This window comes from Colletotrichum aenigma, assembly GCF_013390185.1.
Source record: "Colletotrichum aenigma strain Cg56 chromosome Unknown KSG_Cg56_contig06, whole genome shotgun sequence".
NCBI classification, from domain to species: domain Eukaryota; kingdom Fungi; phylum Ascomycota; class Sordariomycetes; order Glomerellales; family Glomerellaceae; genus Colletotrichum; species Colletotrichum aenigma.
Genome location: NW_023500912.1, coordinates 3498195 through 3516619, shown reverse-complemented (window position 1 = coordinate 3516619; position 18425 = coordinate 3498195). Strand labels below are relative to the sequence as shown.

General features: G+C 51.6%; 3 protein-coding genes across 3 annotated transcripts; all 3 read left to right on the top strand.

The window, feature by feature from the left end:
- Positions 1-5461: 5461 nt before the first annotated feature.
- Positions 5462-7650, top strand: CGCA056_v009951 (putative Na(+)/H(+) antiporter; the record flags this gene model as incomplete). The annotated part of the gene is made up of 7 exons (XM_037325198.1): positions 5462-5510; positions 5570-5638; positions 5750-5856; positions 5943-6312; positions 6341-6581; positions 6638-6686; positions 6736-7650. 7 exons carry the CDS (start codon positions 5462-5464, stop codon positions 7648-7650), a joined length of 1800 nt encoding a protein of 599 aa, XP_037176582.1.
- Positions 7651-8740: 1090 nt separating this feature from the next.
- On the top strand, positions 8741-10406 carry fsr3-3 (FAD-dependent monooxygenase fsr3; the record flags this gene model as incomplete). Its single annotated transcript, XM_037325197.1, has 5 exons — positions 8741-8909; positions 8969-9515; positions 9568-9631; positions 9681-10027; positions 10085-10406. The coding sequence occupies 5 exons, from the start codon at positions 8741-8743 to the stop codon at positions 10404-10406; spliced, it is 1449 nt and encodes a 482-aa protein (XP_037176579.1).
- An 878-nt stretch (positions 10407-11284) lies between these two features.
- andE-3 (FAD-dependent monooxygenase andE) lies at positions 11285-13882 on the top strand (the record flags this gene model as incomplete). The annotated part of the gene is made up of 6 exons (XM_037325196.1): positions 11285-11580; positions 11636-12085; positions 12152-12335; positions 12413-12565; positions 12628-13103; positions 13171-13882. 6 exons carry the CDS (start codon positions 11285-11287, stop codon positions 13880-13882), a joined length of 2271 nt encoding a protein of 756 aa, XP_037176929.1.
- Positions 13883-18425: the final 4543 nt, after the last annotated feature.

Below are 18425 nucleotides of genomic sequence, written 5' to 3'. Positions count from 1 at the left end.
GAGAGGCATAGTTGTATGTCTCGGCGTAGTAGTTGACATCCCACTTGCCCGGAGTGGAGTCCTGAGATGCGTTCTTCTGGCTCGGGTCGACAAAGTTCTGAGTTGATGTGCTGTGAGCGCCAAGAAGAGCGGCAAGGTCCTCGGCGCTGTAGCCCTTGTTGACCTTCGTCCAGACAGAGCAGGTGTTGCTGCCGCTGCTGCCCTTGCCACTGGACCCGGAACCGCTGTCATCGGAGCCGCGCTTGCGGGGAGCCAGGTCAACAGTGGCCGCGGAGGTGAGGGCCAAGAAGCTGGTGAGGAGGTAGAGGCTGGCGTGCATTTTGGCGGTGTTGGTGGGTTAAGTGTTTGGCTGTTGCTGTTAGTTGGCGGTTCTTGGCGATGCTTGGCGATGGTGTCTGAGTGATGATGCCAAGAGATTTGATTCCCAGATGCGAATGGGCTGTCTCTATAGAAACTTGGCATTCTCGATTTCGGGAATTTTCCAAGCGTTTGGATGTTTCTAACTTTGCCGTTTCGATCTAGACCTGAACATTCGCTTACTCTGAGCTGTGGCAAACGCCTGCTTTGCGCGAACAGTGAGCCATCTTCAGAGCTCAACGGCATCAGCGAAGTTGACTGTCCTCTCGTGTAATGCGGGCGTCCTGACAAAGCACGACACTGATCCAGTCGGGAACTACAACACAGAACAATTCGGTATCCGATGTCTTTAGCGTCGAACGGGGTTCGAAAGGACACGGTAGTTTGGGGAAGGTCTAGCCGGTCCGTTGCACTTAGCGCCGTTGAAACTGGCGATGGGCTCGATGCTAAATTGTCGGTCGCCCAATAGGATGTCAGCTATTGTCAACCTCCCGCGAGCCGCACCAGTGGTGCGCATGGGCTGTACAAAGGAGAGAACAAAGAGCCCTAGCTGTTGAAAACCGAGTCGTTGGGATTGGTCGTGCCATGTCCCTCCGCCCTTGTTCTGGACCACAAAGGAACGGGAAACGGGGAAACGGTGCAACTGTGCACGCATAAAGAGATGTGCGATGGAAAGGCACGTGGGTATTGTGCCTGGACGTATCAGAGTCAGCCGCAGCTGGACCCGGGCAGTTAGAAACGAGGACGCCTCAGCAGAATTGGGAACGTCTGTGGAGGTTACGGGGACGGTTTTGTGGAGGCTGGGGAAGGTTGGTTGTCAGAGAGCCTAGGCTCGGCTTTCAAGTGTCTGTGGGTTCGTCCGAATTATCCTGTTCCTGAAAAACGTCCGATGAGATCCTCAGGGGAAAGGTGAGCTATGCAGAACTTCCAACCAATCCTTGTATTCCAGACGATCTATCATTCGGATGATATCAACCTCTTCTTTCAAATCTTTACTGCTCTCAATATTGTTTAGCAAGGTCATCTTCCATTACGGGCCCATTTGCCCAGCTGTGACTCATGGCATGGGCAAGCTCAGCACACACAAGCTAATGGAATAAGAAATAAGTCTATGCGCCGACGCCACGACCCGTCAAAGCTTTATTCTCTGCTCTAACTATGTTTATCGCCGGTTCAATTGTCAGCTCGTTAAGCGACGGCCGAAGTCGCCATCAGCACAGATCCCTCAGACCTGTCCATTCGTAGCCTCGGGACGGTCAGCACCTGTCTGCGAGGTCAGTCAAAAAAGGGGATGCCGTGGTTGGTCAGCCCATGAAGAACCTCAATCCACATCAGTTTAACCCGAACGCTAAGGATCTAGAAAAAGCCGGTTAGGCCCGCCAAACCTCTCTGGCGGGTCTATCAAAAGTCTGGCTATGTTTAGAGTTCGTGGAGATAAGTGGACCGCGCCCCGGATTCACATTGTTCTTCAGCCCCAGCCAAACTTGAATGTGGATCACGCATGTAAGCACACTAGACACCGTGTAGCTTCAGTCTAGATGGCGGAGGAAATGAGAGCTGCCAGCATGTGGGAATCATCACTTTGAGTTTTGGCATTTGGTGACTACAGCTGTCGCCCAATGGCTAAAATGGATATACACATGACAACGCCATCAGCAGGTTTCTCGGAACATCGGCACCCTAGGTCGCATTCTTCTGCAAAAGTACGAGGCGGGACTATTTACTTGCCTTCTCGAGGCAAAGAGGCGCAATAAGCTTGTTTAACAATCGATCGGGGGGTTTTAACCGATCAGACACATTGCCATCATCGGCTTGCGGTGTCATTGAGCGCGAGCTATCCCGATGTATCTTGTTGACCAAAACTGGCAACATCATAATTCAACGGGAAAGAGTGCATGGAAGCACAATCGTGATACCATGAGAGCCAAATGTATGGATAGTTGAACCACGTCGGCGACTTTGCATTGTAGACTCGCATAAAGACCATGCCGCAATTTTTCAGTTCACAATTTGTGTAAATGCTGCTTAACAATCGACGAAGGAATAATAGGGTTAAAGCGACGTTGAGACAGGCGGGCAGAAAAGGGGAAACAAACGCCCAACCAATCAGCGAAGCGCAGAGATACTGAGGCACAATCGGGTGGCTGCCTATACGGAACAACATTTTCCAATATCTGAATAAAATGATTTGCCTTCTATTGTCTTCACAAGCTCTGCTACCTCCCGAATCACAAGCCCCTAGGATAGTCGGCCAGCTAATGTTCCTGCCTTCCTTTATGCTGCAACCTTCGCACCCAAAACACCATGTCATTACTTCGTCTTCTTACATATGACGAATCGGAGTAATGAAAAGCCCAGCACATTCTTATTCGAGTGTATGATATTAAATCCTCAACTCGCAATGTCTGGCATTTCACGCGTCGTGGGCGGGTATATCGCAGTACCAGTGGCATTTACGGCCTTCCAATGTCGCTGAACGTCATTTGAATGATCTGGCTCAACCCTCGTTCTGCAGACATGTCGGTTCAGACGGCGGGATTGAACTCGGTGTGCAGGCCCCAAATTTTTATGTTCCATTTGCCAGTTAAAAAAATTGTCGAGGGACAGATTTTAATCGTCACTAGCAGTACTGTATCATAGACGCGTAACTTGAGCGTGCGACTCTGAAGTGGTTTCTTTTCAGCGGACAGAACAGTACTCCACGTCCGAGCACCAGCCTCAAGAACATGCACTTTCTACTTGACATTTCTTTCAAAACCTCCAAGAAGGCGAGGCATTAAGCACCCAAACCAGCAGGAGAAGGGAGGTGATCAAACAGCCTACGTTGGCTTCAGGGGAGTAGTATGTGGATAAGTCTTATTGTGTACAAGCCCCCCACCAACATAATCCGCAGATGATGGCATCTCCATTACCTGACAATCTATGCAGTCGCTGACTGCATCAATATGGCACAATCTTGTCCATCACGCCATCCAGCCGAAAACCGTTTGTGAAAGACTGAAGTTCTACAGCACTTCAAGTGGCTGGAAGAATTCTCATCAATCAATGTTACTGATCATATTCAATGAATAGCCATGGGCCATCTTTGAATCGAATTGAAGACGCAAGAAGTTCTTATGCAAGAGTAACCTGACTTGAACCGCCAAGCGACAAGCGCCGAGCCTCACCCAAGAAGCGCCGAGCGCCGGGTGGTCCCAACGTCAGCCAACAATCCCTGACAGCCAAGCGCTCCCAAAAACATGCAGTCCTATGACAATCATGAACCAAGACAATCCTTCCTTGGCCTCGCTCAACGGTGGTCGTTAGACCGGCGAAGGGTGGCCGGCTGGCGCCCTGCTCCACCCAGCGGAAGTCGACAACAACACAACAACCACCTGCTTCCTCCGCTTGGCGCCGAGGAAACGGTGACACCGCCGCGAATTACGGGCCCCTCCGCCGAGAGTCTGAGGGCGGGCCACACGCCTACTTCAACAACGTTTTATCCAATGAGGGTTCCGCTGTCCGCCGTCGGGCCCTGTCCGCCCAGTCACTCTGTTAAGACACTAAGATTCTTGTCCGTCATTTCGCCATGCTGGGCAGCTGGGCATCCCACTCTTGTTATCTGGGCAGGTTTGGCTTGTCGCCTCCTTAGACATTAACATTGATACTTGTTTACTTGCTCAGCGCCAGTCTCCAGTACCCAGGGGGCCCCCGCGTAGTGTCGTTTTCGTCCCTTCTTCCTCCCATCGTCCTCTCCGCCGTGCTCAAAATGAAGCCTTGGCATTCCGGGGAAACAACGACTTCATGAGATATCACGATCGTGGCCTCCCATTATGCTCCATCAACTTAATGAGAGCGACCATTTTTGAGTTGGGATTGCAAATGCAATCAATTGAGCCAAGGTACTTAAGCGACGGTACACTTACTTCGTACTTTTTCCAAAGTAGAACTTTGCCAGTAGCTATCAACTCCACCTTTCAGCTTCGATGCTTCTTGTTCAAGAGATCAGCCTGCCAACAGCCACCATCTCGGCGTTGTCGGAATGCGTGTCGCAGAATTTCTCTGCAGCAATAATAGATGACAGTTCCAAGCCCGGACTAGTGGTTCATCTTGTCCAACAACGGACACGGCTGTGCGGTCCCTGGTTCCTCCAAGCCTCCAGCTTCTCTCATCGTTTCAAATTCTTCAAGGTCCACAAGACAGAGGGTACCAACATGCGGCAACGGCCGAGCGGATGTGCATCCCGGAATCACCGGCGATGTTACCGACAACAGTTCTTTCTGTAAGACATTCCACAACCAAATGGCCGAGATTGACTGGAAGGCCCAACTCTTGTACTCGTCAGCGAGGACGTTTCGCAAGACGTTGCATCTTGAATGACCTAGACACCGCCGCCTTTAGTCCGGGTTTCCTTATTCTAGAGCGCTCTTATCTCCCTGGGAGAGACACTTGCTGTCGTCTCCCGCGCCGGGTTGCCGCTCTTCCCCGTAGGTTCCATCGATAGCCTCCACGATCCGTCCCCTGGTGACAACAATCCCCTATCAGGATGTACGCGGCACAACTTGACCATGAATTAGATGCGTTGTAGTCCATTTTACAAATTTCTAAAAGTTCACCGGCCACTGCGATCTGCGGCCAAGCCGCTCCCTTTTGGTCCGTGGCCAAGTACGGCCCTGGTAAACATACCACTGTTAAAGAGACCGACTCTCGGCGCTGAGGAGAAATCACTTGCCCTTTCCCGCCGCTCACCAGACCATTATCCATCAGCAACGCTGGGGTACCGGGTGACCGTCATACCACAAGACTCGACAAGAGACTAGAGGACATCTCTGCACTTCAAGTTTCTCCTATCTGACTTCATCTTTTGCGCGATTTTCCTTCCCTTCTCTAGACGTCCTTTTAATAATCCTTTATCTTCTCTCGAGGGGTGTTTGATATCTCTTGTCTTCCTTTTTTCCCAGACATTTCATGCAATCATCGTATGAGCAATAGCTAAAGAGATCTTCCCCCTTACACCCAAAGCCCTTGCCGGCCAAGGCAGCCTCCCTCGTCACACACACACCACTGCCTCTGGGCACACGGAGATCTCCAACCTCAGAGTGAAGCCACAATCAACAAAGCCAAGATGCCTACTCTCGATCCCAGCGAACTGAATGTTGTGCTTGCCGTCTTCGGTGGGCACCCCAAGCCTTGGGCAGTTTGACTGTGACTAACCATCGTATCTCATTTGCAGGAGGCTTCATCATTCTTTACGGTGTCATTTCTGTCAAAATTAAGAATGCGTGGTACCTAGGCGAGGCCTGTAAGTCTTTTGCCCCGTCAATTCCTTACCGTCGGATCAGTCCTGCATGGCACGATGCAGCACATGGGTACGACAAGCGGATACACTGACATTCTTTTCTTCATCTTGTAGTACCGGCCGTGGTTCTAGGCGTGTGTCTTGGTCCGCTCGCGGCCAAGTTCCTCGACAGCGAAAGATGGGGGTCAGCTGTCCCAGGTCAGACAAACGACATCACTCTGGTTCGTACAGCCTTTGCCAACTCGCCCTTGCCAACCATGGTGCCACGTGCTTATTGGCTAAGAAACTGACGGGTTACTCATGATAGGGTCTCATGAGAGTGATGATCGGCATCCAACTTGTCATGGCTGGCTACCAACTCCCCGCGAAATACCAGAAGACCAAGTGGAAGGACATGCTTGTTCTGATGCTACCCGTCATGACCATTATGTGGCTTGCTACCACTATCTGCATCCTTACAACTATCCCAAAAGTGACCCTTTTGGGAGCGATGGTTATTGGATCCTGTGTTACATCCACAGATCCGGTATTGTCACAAGCTGTCGCGAAGGGCCCGTTCTCGGACAAATTCGTGAGACGGTCGCTCCGAGAGATCATATCATCGGAGGCTGGAGCAAACGATGGCTTTGGCTTTCCGTTCCTCATGCTCAGTGGCAAGTATCACGTCTCCATTGGGTGTACGTCTTGGCTAACCGATCTCCCCAGTGTACCTTATGCGGCATGCGGACGGGAAGGAAGCATTGCATACCGGTGACTCCACCTTGCACGCGGTAGCACGTGCTCTGCTACCGAGGGCAGGAGATGTCGGCCGTCAAGGCGGTGGAGTGGGAATCGCCCTTCAGAATTGGTTCCTCGAGACGTGGCTTTACTTCGTCCTGATGAGTATTACATATGGCGTCCTCTGCGGAACTCTGATCAGATATGCTTTGAAGTTCTCGGTCAAGAGGTGCGCACAATTCGGATGCAGGGGGTTCTTAAGGTCTGCAACTAACAAGATAACAGGAAGTGGATCGATTCGGAAAGCTATGTCCTCGTTCCAACTGCCATTGGAGTGCGTATCACCCCGAAACCTGAAAGCGAGTAGATCTAATAGTTTATAGCTTTTCATGATGGGAACCTCCGGAGCTATTGGTACCGACGACCTTCTTTCCTGCTTCGTTGCCGGCAGCGCACTCAACTGGGATGGAGAGTTCCTAGCTGAAGCGCAAAAAAGACACGACGAGGTCAACGCCAGTATTGACGTTTTGCTCAACTTCGGGGGCTTCATGTACCTTGGCACCATCATCCCATGGAGCGAGTTCAACTCAGATATGACCGGGATCAGCCCCGGTCGGCTCTTCGGCCTGGGCGCTCTTGTCCTCCTGTTCCGTCGGATCCCCGCAGTGCTGATGACCTACAAGCTGATGCCCAACACCATCAAAGATTGGAAGGAGGCCTTCTTTATGGGCTATTTTGGTCCTATCGGTGTTGGTGCTGCTTTTTACGTCGAGCATGCTCGCCATCTTTTCCCCAAGCTGGCGGAAGCAGAAGCGGTTGGCGACAACGAGGTCGTTGACGTGCTCCGCGCTATGGGTCCTGTCGTCTACTGGCTGGCACTGTTTTCCATCGTCGTCCACGGCCTCTCCATTCCCATCCTCAGCGCCATCTACAGCTACATGGGCATCAAGCCGATCCAAGAGGATGCCGTCCAGCTTCGCCGCCGCTCCGTCCGTGTTCCGCCACCCGCGAACGCTGTCGAAGGGGACAGAGACACCTTCATCGCCTTCAACAGATTCTCGCGACCGAACCTTTTCACTGAGTCGCTCAGCCATATGGGTGATGATGACTCGATTGCTGACGAGAAGGTCCGATATCCGGACCTCGAATCGGGTCTTCAGGAGGCCAAGCAGAATGCCCAGATATCCCCTCGAAGGAGCTTCAACATACCGAGGCTTACTGCGCCTCGAAGCTTGAGTCGTCCCCGGACTAGCACCAGTCAGGTGCAGTGGGATCAACCTCACGTCACACGCGACTGATGAATCACCATGGCCATGGAAGAGCAAAGCTGGAAGAAAGATATGAGGAGCCTTTCGCGGAGCAGGACATCTTCGTCCCGCGATCTATGAGATAAAGAAGATGACGAGTAGGAGATGGGAAGTACAGTTTGCTTCTCCATACTGCACTCATATACACACAGGTTGGCCGCTCTTGCTGTCTTGACGACTCGCTCTGGTGGGGGCAAGATTTCTGAGCGCTTGCGATTACAATTGAGGATTGGTGAAGGACATCGGCGGGGGCGCAATTCTCTGTGCGACTGCATACCTATGAAGCTGTACATGTCGAGATATTAGATTGCAAGTGGTGGTCCGAAATAAACACAAAGTTCACTGAATCAAATATTTGTATTCACCTATGCTGGTCCGCGTTGTCGCGAAGCCGTGTGAGATTCAACCGAGAAAAAAAAGAGGGTTGAACACACTGAAAGACCAAGAAACCTGGGGCATGAGAGGTCTGGGAAAATCATTGGTGTCAGTGGAGTTATTCCCGGGCTATTGTAATAATGCGAAGAAGCCTGCGACACCAGCGCCTCCCACCGGGTGGTAACTACGGCGGAGCTCCGCTGCGACTCATGACATGAACATGCTAGCTAGTGCAGCGGCAACATGGGCACTAGTTGCGGGAACTATTCCTCATTTAATTTAGGGACAGAATGCGTCTTCAAGCAGTCGTTATTCCTGCTTCTATGTAGCCATCTGCTTGCAGGCGTATTTCGTAGAGTGCCGTTGAACCAAGGGTCCTGAGCGGGGAGGGCTATCCCTGCAGCTAATGTGGGTTCTCCCATCCGCAAAGCCCCCGTGTCTCCGACAGTTTGATAAAAGATCCGTCCGTGGCAGTCAGTAGACGCGTAAATCATTTGCGGCCCCGGGTTGCGATCCAAGTCCGTGAAGACAACGCTGGCATAATTTTCTCCGTTTCAACTATGAAGCTACCTAGGGTGAGGTAGCTCATGAACTGGCTAACGTTCAAGAGTGGTGAACTATAAAGCTCTTGAAATCGAACATGAGTCTGGGGAAGTCTTGTCGCAGTTTTCCCACAAGAGTTTGACCCAAATTTCTATCAGTAAACATGCCTGAGTGTGGTTCAATCGTGGACGGGGTCGTGCGATACCCTCTTTCTGGAATCAACGTTGTCATCGTTGGTGCAGGCTTAGGTGGCTTACAGGCAGCCGTCGAATGTTGGAGAAAGGGTCATGAGGTTCAAGTACTTGAGAAGGGGGAGGCCATCTCTGAGGCTGGTACGCGTTCAATTTGTCTATGATGATATTCTACTTTTCGACTGACGTCTTTTTCCCAGGCGATGTTATCAGACTCGGCCCAAACAGTTACGCCACCTTGAAGGAGTATCCCGCAATGCTTCAGGAATGGGACCAGTTTGCTTTCGACGTCGAAACATGTTTCTGCCATCGCGATGGGAAGTTCGCCATCCCAAAGGCCGAGTTCGAGCACCACCTCCCAGGAGTTGCCACGCATGCCATCTGGCCCATTCGAGCCAAGCCGATAGCGAGTCGGAGAGATCTTGCCTTGATGTTCTTGGGTCAGTGCAAGCGGTTGGGAATCCCCGTGACCTACAATGTCAACGTCACACAGTACTCCGAGGATGGCAAGGGAACTGCTACGGCCCATGCTGAAGACGGTCGCACTTTCACTGGCGACGTTGTGATAGCGGCGGATGGCATCGGCTCTAAGAGTTGCGGTGTAACGCTGGGCAAACCGGTTCGCGCAGTTAGCACGGGATATTGCGCTGATCGTGTCATGTACTCGACCGACCGCATCAAAGATGCTCCCGCCTTGCAGAAAGCAATTTCTGAGCTTGAACGACCGCAACTGCGCTTGTATACCGCGTACGTCTTCTACATGGTCCTGGTACCGCAGGTTTCGCTGACAGAAGTCTAGCACTGACATGTACATCGTGTTCCTCTTGTCAAAGACTCACATCTTCCTAGGTATCACGCACAAGGTATGTGTTTCTCGCCACTTTGTAACTCAAGCTAATGTGAAACCCACAGGATGATGGCACCGCCGTAGAGTCCTGGTCATCAACCGTGACCCCTGAACAAACTGCGGATGTCATACCCGACAAGGAGGGCTGGGATCCAGTCCTCATGGAAGCAATTCACAGTACGCCGCCGAACACTGTTGTGCGATGGAAGCTGTGCTGCCGTGACCCCCAAGCGAAGTGGCACTCCGATGGCGGTCACATCATTCAGCTTGGTGATGCAGCGCACAGCTTCATCCCATCATCAGGGAACGGAGCGTCCATGGCTCTTGAAGATGCCATGTCACTTCCCGAGTGCTTGAGGCTGGGGGGCAAAGATCGCATCGCGCTGGCTGTTCGAGTTCATCAGCTTCTCAGGTAAGTTGAAAACTTAGTGCATTACATCCAACATGGCTTCTAACCGCTGCAACGTAGATATGAACGTACATTACTGCTGCAGCACAATGGCTTCGTCAACAGGCGTCAGGTTCACCGCGACATGAACGAGATTCTGAAGGATGAAAGACAGCCTATGCTCCTCGGCAAGTGGGTATGGACCCATCATGCCGAGAAGTATGCCACCGAGAACTTCGAAAATGCCTGCTTGGCAGTTGAGGGCGGCAAACCGTTCAAGAATACCAATCTACCAGTAGGTCATCAGGTGCAGCCCTGGAGTATTGAGGAAGAGGAAGAGAAAGAGAAGTCCGGGATCTTTGTTGAGGATTTGAAGAATACGGGCGACTGGGGCTTGATCTGAGGGACGGACATTTGATTATGTCGAGACTAGCGTCTGGGGGAATCACTATGAACGTAGGAAGAGACAAAGGTGCAGATGAAGGTGCATTTCAATTTGGCTAGAATTTAGTGTACCTTTGACTTGATTCCTTCCTTTTATGTAAGGTTTCATACCACCCAGCGTGTCGCATTGCCTTTGGGAAGATATCTCCGCCTAGTTAGCACCCAGACTATTTGTCAACTTGAGTTGTAAGATGTACAAGATACCAACGGTAGCCCTCCGAAAACCCCACGATGGAAATGTCAGTCGCATCATAATCGAACCGGCAACATAACTAATTCAGCCTTACATCTTGTATGCTGTATCGACTACGGCTAGTTGAGCTCAGAATTCGCTCAGCCCCTTCTGACCGGGCTTGCGTTGGCCCGCCCCCTCGGGGAGTGGTGGGGGTGGGGGTGGGGAATGGAGTTCTGTTGTTGTTTATATATAGCCCCCGTGTACGGGTGGAGCAACTTATTAGCTCAACAAATTGACATTCACCACTCATGATACAATATGCGTGTTTTGCCTAGAGTAAGACCACGGCCGATGCCGAATGCCCCTGGCGCGTCCCCCACTAATACCCGGTGGGATCGCAAAAGGGCCGGTCGATTCGCAGTCATTGTGGAGGTTCTTCAAGGCCGGCAGTGTCTCAATCTTGGCACGGGGACTTGAACCAGTCCGTTTCCGCAATCGGAATCCCATCTAGCCCGGCTGTTGGGCTTCGAAATGCATAATACCACTAGCTGAAGTGTTAAACCTGCTAGAATGTCGCTCTCAGTACCTATTCCCTCTACAGTCTTCTCTTTTTGCGTCATTGCATCATCTTACAATCACTGAGCAGATACAAACGCTTCAAGATGCCTTTTCGAGTTGTTATCGTTGGTGGTAGTGTGGCTGGCCTTGCGCTGGCCAACATGCTTGAGAAATTCGACATCGACTACGTAGTGTTGGAGGCTTACCCCGACATCGCACCTCAAGTCGGCGCGAGTATTGGTCTGTTGCCAAACGGCCTCCGAATCCTGGACCAGCTTGGCTGTTACGAAGCGTATCGAGCAAAGGCTGAGGATCAAGTCTACCAACAAGCGTACCTGAGAGAGGCCTCAGGCAAGGCGTATGGCTATCAACACGATCTCATGGAAATGTGGGAGAAGATGTGAGTTGTATCTTTGTGTTGACTTTTTTCCATAGTTGGGCTGATTCGAAGACAGGCTCGGGTATCCGATGATATTCATCGACAGACAGATGCTCATCCAGGTTCTCTACTCTAACCTAAAGCACAAAGAAAGAGTTCTCACTTCCAAGCGAGCCGTTTCTGTCGACATCATGGAATCCTCTGCCCGGGTTACAACGAAGGATGGCCAAGCCTTCAGTGGTGACATCGTCGTGGGAGCCGATGGCATCCACAGCACTGTGAGGAAGGAGATGTGGCGCAATGCTCCTCCTGGCTACTTCCCCCATGACGAATACTCCAAAGTTCCCGCTACAACTCTTTGCATTTTTGGAATCTCCCATCGACCCGAGGCCTACCCTGGAGCCAGCCAGCACAACACTCTTTCCGAGGGTCACAGCTACTTTCTCATGGCGGCTCCCGGTAACAGAGTGTACTGGTTCCTGTTCATGGAGTTGAAAGAGACGCTTTATGGAGAAAATATTCCCAGGTGGGTTGAACGAAGACTTTTCTCATATATTCGTTCACATGCAATGGCTGATCTCAATTTGGACAGATATACCAAAGACGATGAGGCAAGAATTGTGGAACAACACGTGAGCGACCGTATCCTGGAGAACATGACCTTCGGAGAATTGTACCAGAAGCGCATCGTAACTACTTTGGCCCCACTCCAAACTTATGTGTTTGAGAAGTGGCACTACAAGAGACTTGTCACCATCGGAGACTCTGCTCATAAGGTAAGCCGCCTGGAACTCAGGTTCCTACGTGATGTGACCCCTACCGCAATTTGCGCTAACCACAGTGTCTTTGGTAGGTCGATCCTGTCACAGGCCAGGGTGGAAACGGAGCCATTGAGTCAGGGGCACTTCTAGTCAACGCTCTGCTCCGAAAGCTTGACTCGAGCCCCGACGGTCTTAGCGAGAAACAAATAGAAGATGTGTTGGCAGAGGTTCATGCCATCAGATTCGTGAGTAACTCATACGACACACCGATGTTGCCGCAAATACTAATCCCATATTGCACGAGCAGGAACGGGCTCAAGATGTTGTCCAGCAAGGTTACTGGCTCCAGAACGCCTTCACCCAACGATCAACAATGGGAAAGCTCATTGCGCGATACTTCATGCCAGCTCTTGGGTCTTTCGGAGTCCTTTACAGAGGTGTGGAGTTTTGCTCTCCGGCCACCAGCTTGCATAGGCTTGAAATTCCTCGCCGTCCTAGGGCCGTCCCATTCGAAGACGAGCTGCCCGCAAAACCAGTGAAGAACTTGAGTATGATCAATAAGCTGGCATCTATCGGGGTCACCACGCTTCTTTGTGCCTTGGCCGCTGGCCTGGTACGCTTGCCTAAAAGCCTCGAGTTGGCCATTGACGCTTTATGTTCGATGGATGTTGCGAGTGCGTCAGTCTTACCGGCCGTGACGTTTCTCGTCAACACAGCCTCGCTCCTGGCAATGGCGCTAGTTGAATCCAACCGATTTGGCAATAAAATTACGTCTTGGATCCAGTAAGTCTCTTCCCTCCCATTGGTTCTGAGGGGTTTTCGCTCGGAACAACGCTGACTAGTCACAAAGGATCCTCACCTTCGCGATTGTCAACAACTTCCTTGGCCCCGGTGCGATAGGACCACTCGCTGCGCTGTTCGCCCATTGGTCATGCGGTCTCATTGTCGGAAGGCATGTGCCAGTTGAGGCGGCAAAGATGGTCTTACCAATTGCATTAGTCGGGTATGTCCTACCAGCCGCCATCGCTATAGCCAAGATGGATTCGAACTCCATTATGATCTGGAGGAATGCCCCCATCATATGCTTCATGCTGGCAAGAAGCCTTTCAGTTCTCGGAAATTCTTCAGGATCGCGCGGCTTGGATGACGAAAAGACGAAACTTCGGGCCGAAAGACAACGAACCCGCAACATGTTTGAGAAGGCAGATTTGCCGTATATCCGACTCGTCCATTGTTCTGCATTCATAATGTCTACAGCTATCCACTTTACCAACGTCTTCAACTACGGTTTGCGCCACAGCTTATCATTTGGGGGAAATAATGAGGCTTTGGTAAAGTTGGGATTCTCTAAGTACGAGGGTATCGTCTTCACGTTGTCGTCACTTCTGTTGGCTCTAGGAGCGGCACCCCTGAGCTTGAGACTATACGGATACATTCAAAACTTGCAGTGTTTAGTATCTGCAGTGTCTATTACTGTGGGAATCTTCGTTGTTGGTCCCGCGGCAACGGTTGCGGGTATGGCAGCATATAGGGAAGTGGTTCTAGCTGGATTTGGTCAGTAGCATTGCACAAGGTATCGTTTTGAGACGGGGTCAGTAGAGCTTGTCGGCACCCCTTGATGTTTACTCATCTGGGGCTGTATGAGCATCAGCATACGCCAAACTACAATGCGATGGTTTCACAGAAAAGTTCCTATTCTTGGAAACAAAGTCTTTGATGGTCTTTTGAAAGTACCTGATTCCAAGCGATGGCGATGGACTGACAGATTTATGAGTCCCGCTAGGCAGCACGGGAACTGTGAAAATTACAACCGCAACCCGGACACGCAGACTACTGTGGTATCCATCATCAGTTTTCTAATAGACGCGTTCTACAGGAAAGGCCTAACCAGGCTTGATAGAATTGAAGTCAAAACGACGCTGATCTGATCCAGAATATGGTAAACCGATCTTGTCACCCGTAAATATAGGTAATCATGAAAGCATGAAGCCGGGGTTATTCTATACTGAATTGGTGTTCACATAGTTCACAGAAGACTTGGTTGTATAACCGCACCCATAACCCGGTTTGCGATTGTATCTTGACTTGGTTATCCCGGCGCTAAGATTACATATCAGAATGGCCCTCTCTCTCCGACGTGCGTACCGTGCTGCGGGGCTTACCTCGGGCATGAAATTTGTAGGCTCGCAACATTTGCGCAAGTCTTTCCAGAAATGTGTGGGGGATTCTTGATGTTTCGTGAATGAGTGATAGTCTCTGGTGGCATGCTAGCCAAAATGCGACCAGACCTTCGTTAATACCCACTTTCCATGGCCACCTCGTGATTTAGTGGGTTTGGATAAATTAGTTATCCGCGCTTGCGGGGTGTCAGGAAGCGACGGGGTGGTAAAAAGGGCGTCCTACCCTCTGTGGCAAATCGCCTGGCAAAAGGAGGAGGAGGAGGCGTGTTGTAGTTGTCGGAGTCCTTCTCGACGTCACGGACGATCTCTTTGAGTGTCCTGTCTCCGTTCTTCTTCTTCTTCTTCATGTATGTGTAGACGTAAGCCGCCACTGTGACAACAGTGAGGAGGAGCCAGATAAGGACGAAAACCCAAAAGTCTCTGGCGACAGCAATCTTGCGAGTCTTCTCGTTGAAGGAGAAGTAGTTACTTCCGAATAATGACTGCGGGTGGGAGCATATGTTAATTAAACTGACTCGATTGTTTGTTACGGGCTGTACTCACGCCGACGAAGCTGCCGGGAAGGTAAATGGCAGAAATGATGGTGATGATGCGCACGATGGCACTGTCGTCTACCGTGTTCTCCGTTAACTCCTTAAGCTTGAGCGTCACATCGCCCGTGTTTTTGATGTGAGTTTTCATCTCGTGGGTGAGGAGCTGTAGCTCCTTCTGGTTATGCAGCGATAGCGTATATGATGCCTAGATAGAGTAGAAATAGAATGTTAGTCCCTTTCTGATTTGAGAGAGAATAGGTATGCAAGATGAATATTATGAGACGAACCAGCTCGACCGTGTTGTCTACCCTCTGGCGAAGTACGGCGGAGCTCTCGATGTACCCGCGAAGCACGGTCTCCATGGAACGGAACTCTGCGGCCTGCGCCTCGGGGAACCTCCCAGAATAGAGGATGCAGCCCGTGACCTCGAGGTTGCTCTGGCAGCAGGCACTGGCGAAGAGGGCAAAGTCATTGGTGTTCCTCAATTCGCGCACACTCTCGAAAGTTACCTTGGGAACGTCGTGGTCCATTTTGGTGTGGGGCACCATGGCCATGTCGAGCTACACGGCCGGGCAGGCAGAAGTGTCAGTCTTATCGGGGACAGTGCCGAAATGTTTGGCTTCACGTACTATTTTGGAGAATCCGCTGCCTAGATGGCGCAGGTATGCCCGCCAGTTGTCGAGGTAACAGGACAGGATGTACTGGTGCAGCGTTGCCGGCTGCGAGCAAAGGTGTTGCCTGAAGGCGCCCATAGGCGGTGACTTCTCGTCGTCGAGTTCATCCGAGCCTCCGTCTTCCTCCTCAATGATATCCTGAACCGTCTCCGCCAGCTCGCTCGCTGGCTGGCAGTGCAACAGTATGAAGAGGTCGAAGCCAGGCGTGCGCTGGTGGTAGACGCCGACGTGCCGGAAGGACCATTCATCGGGGCCGGGCCGCTCGTTCCGCTCCACAAAGTTCAGCTTGTAAAGTAGTGTGTCTACAGTCACGAATATTCCTCAGAATTGTTTATCGTTCGGGAAACAGGAGAACAATGTACGGACGGGGAAGGAAAAGAACCCTTACATGCGTCGTTGCCCTGCGGCAGAAAGATGCTGTTGGCGCTGCCGGCCTCAGATAGGTGAGGCTCATCGCCGAAGGACAGGAGCACTCGTAGAAACTCGGCGCGCACTTGATACTTGTCGAACAGCCTGGCGGCTAATGGCGAGGTAATGCGGAGGGGATTGATAGTTCTGGCGGACGATATGGAACTAGGTAACCGACGAAGATTAGTGCGGAGCGCGTAAAGAACAAACTTGGTCTAAAGGTGACGGACATGATGCGTATGCCTGCAGTGGGCGTTGCTTCGAGGACGCGGTTGAGGTCATCTTCTACTCTGACCTCACTCGCGTGGAATTTGTCTATAGCCTCGATGTTAACCAACATTGATTCCACACATCCTCTGATGAGGAGAGATGATGAAGCATACTGCCGTTGTCATCAATGTCAAGTATGTCAAACTGCGTCTCTGAATCCTTGGAGACAAACGCCGTTCCTGCCAGATCGTGGAGCTGGTTGCGGAGCCCAGCGGCGATGGGAAAGCCACCTTGCTGACGCGCAAAATATTGATCCCAGGCGCTCATCATGCCCGTGAAGCTGTCGTTGAAATGAGACTGGTTTGTCTGTGGAGGAAACCAAGAGGATCCCAGATCGTCATATGGAAACCACAAGAAATTACGTGCATGGGATGCGCAGCAGAGCCGGTCGCTGGTTTGCCTTGTGATGTGCCCGGGGCTGGGTGGTAAAGCTGTGCGGCTCGGTCCGATCCTCACAGCCTGATCTGCCTTTTCATGTCATGGAACCGGCAAGCTGTACGGACCGGACTTGACGTAGGTAAATACTGCGCGCAGAAGAAGCAACGGAGATCAGTCTACGCTCCCAACAATTCTGACAATTTTCACCGGGAAAAAGCAAAAAACAAATAAGGGGCTTCTCGGGGGGAAAGAGAGAAAACGAGACGGGACCAAGAGAGGAGAAGGCGGCTGAGGCCCCTGTGTCACGTATTCAGCCTCCGAAGTGTGGTAACACAGCGATGACAAGGTCCCTTTATCCGAAGGAGGGAGGCAAACATGTTTGACTGGCATTTCCCGTCACCTGACCAATCCTGTTCACACCCTCTTCGTTTCGCTTTACAGTTTATTCGCTTACTTGACAAGGCTGGGACTGATGACTGCAATATTGGATTCATAACACACCCCAAGTGCTTATCTTCGGCTCGAGCTCCCACCCCCATTCCGCCCCGACCTCCTCCGCCGGCGCTCTCTCCTTTCGGCTTCCCGGGCAGCTTCGCGCCGATCAGCAATCTGGGTGACAATCGCCCTGTTTGCATATGTCAGTATTGACTCAGTGTCGGCCTCTGCCGTTGTGGCGGCGCATGCCTTAATTGGTTCTGTTGATCATCCGTACACGTCAGCGAGCGTACTTATGATAGGCGGGGGAGGGGCAAGATATTCTTCACCTCTTGTAGCTGCTCGGGGCAGTCAAAGTACCAGCGGTCGTTCTCGTGCTGTTTGAACAGTTGGATTACTTTTCTCTTCATCGAAGAGGTGAGTAAGAAGAGGAAGACGGACTGCGATGCTGAAGTCAATCTCATTTCCATACATCTCCCGAAGCAACGCCAGCAGCTCGTCGCCGAGAGTGACGTATCGTGATAGTCTCTGGGGGAGAACGTTGCGCACTAGCTCCATGGTCGTGCGTGGCACAGATTCGCTTCGCCGACGCTGTTGTCGTGACCCATGCGATGCGAGATGAAAGAAGAATGCTGGCGGGATGGGACGGAGCAGAGGATAAAGGAAGAGCCTCGTCGTGGACCCCATGGCATCCCAAAGGCGAGGCTCATAGCATTTTGTAAAGGTGGAGAGACGCTGTACGACCATTTAGAGCCTGCCTGGAGAGGTCAGTAGATACAATAACCAGCGGCACCAAGTGATGACATTGCATAGGTGTTGGCCCAATCTGAAAGGCCAGAGGCTGAGGGGCTTTGCGATTCCTCCCTCCCTCCCCTACACCCTAGGCTGCCTTGCGAAGAGAGGTAAGAATGGGTGGCGGGTCAGTTCAGCTGAGCGGGCAGTGAGCCAGGCATAGACGCGTACCTCGTCCAGTTCCTAGCCCACCTTTTAGAAGTGCTTTCTTGGTCCTCTTTAAAGAGCCACTCCAACTCACGGCCTGACCCAGAGACCATCATTTTCATCGACGGGTTATGAAGAATAACAAAGTTACCGCACGGAATAACTCGCGGAGGAAACGGCAACTCGTCCGAATATGCAATGGGCTGCCTGCGCTCCAGATCCGTCCAAAGCCCGATCTGGACTCACCCCTCCACCGTCCCTTCTTCCTCGCCTCTAGAGTTCGCAAGC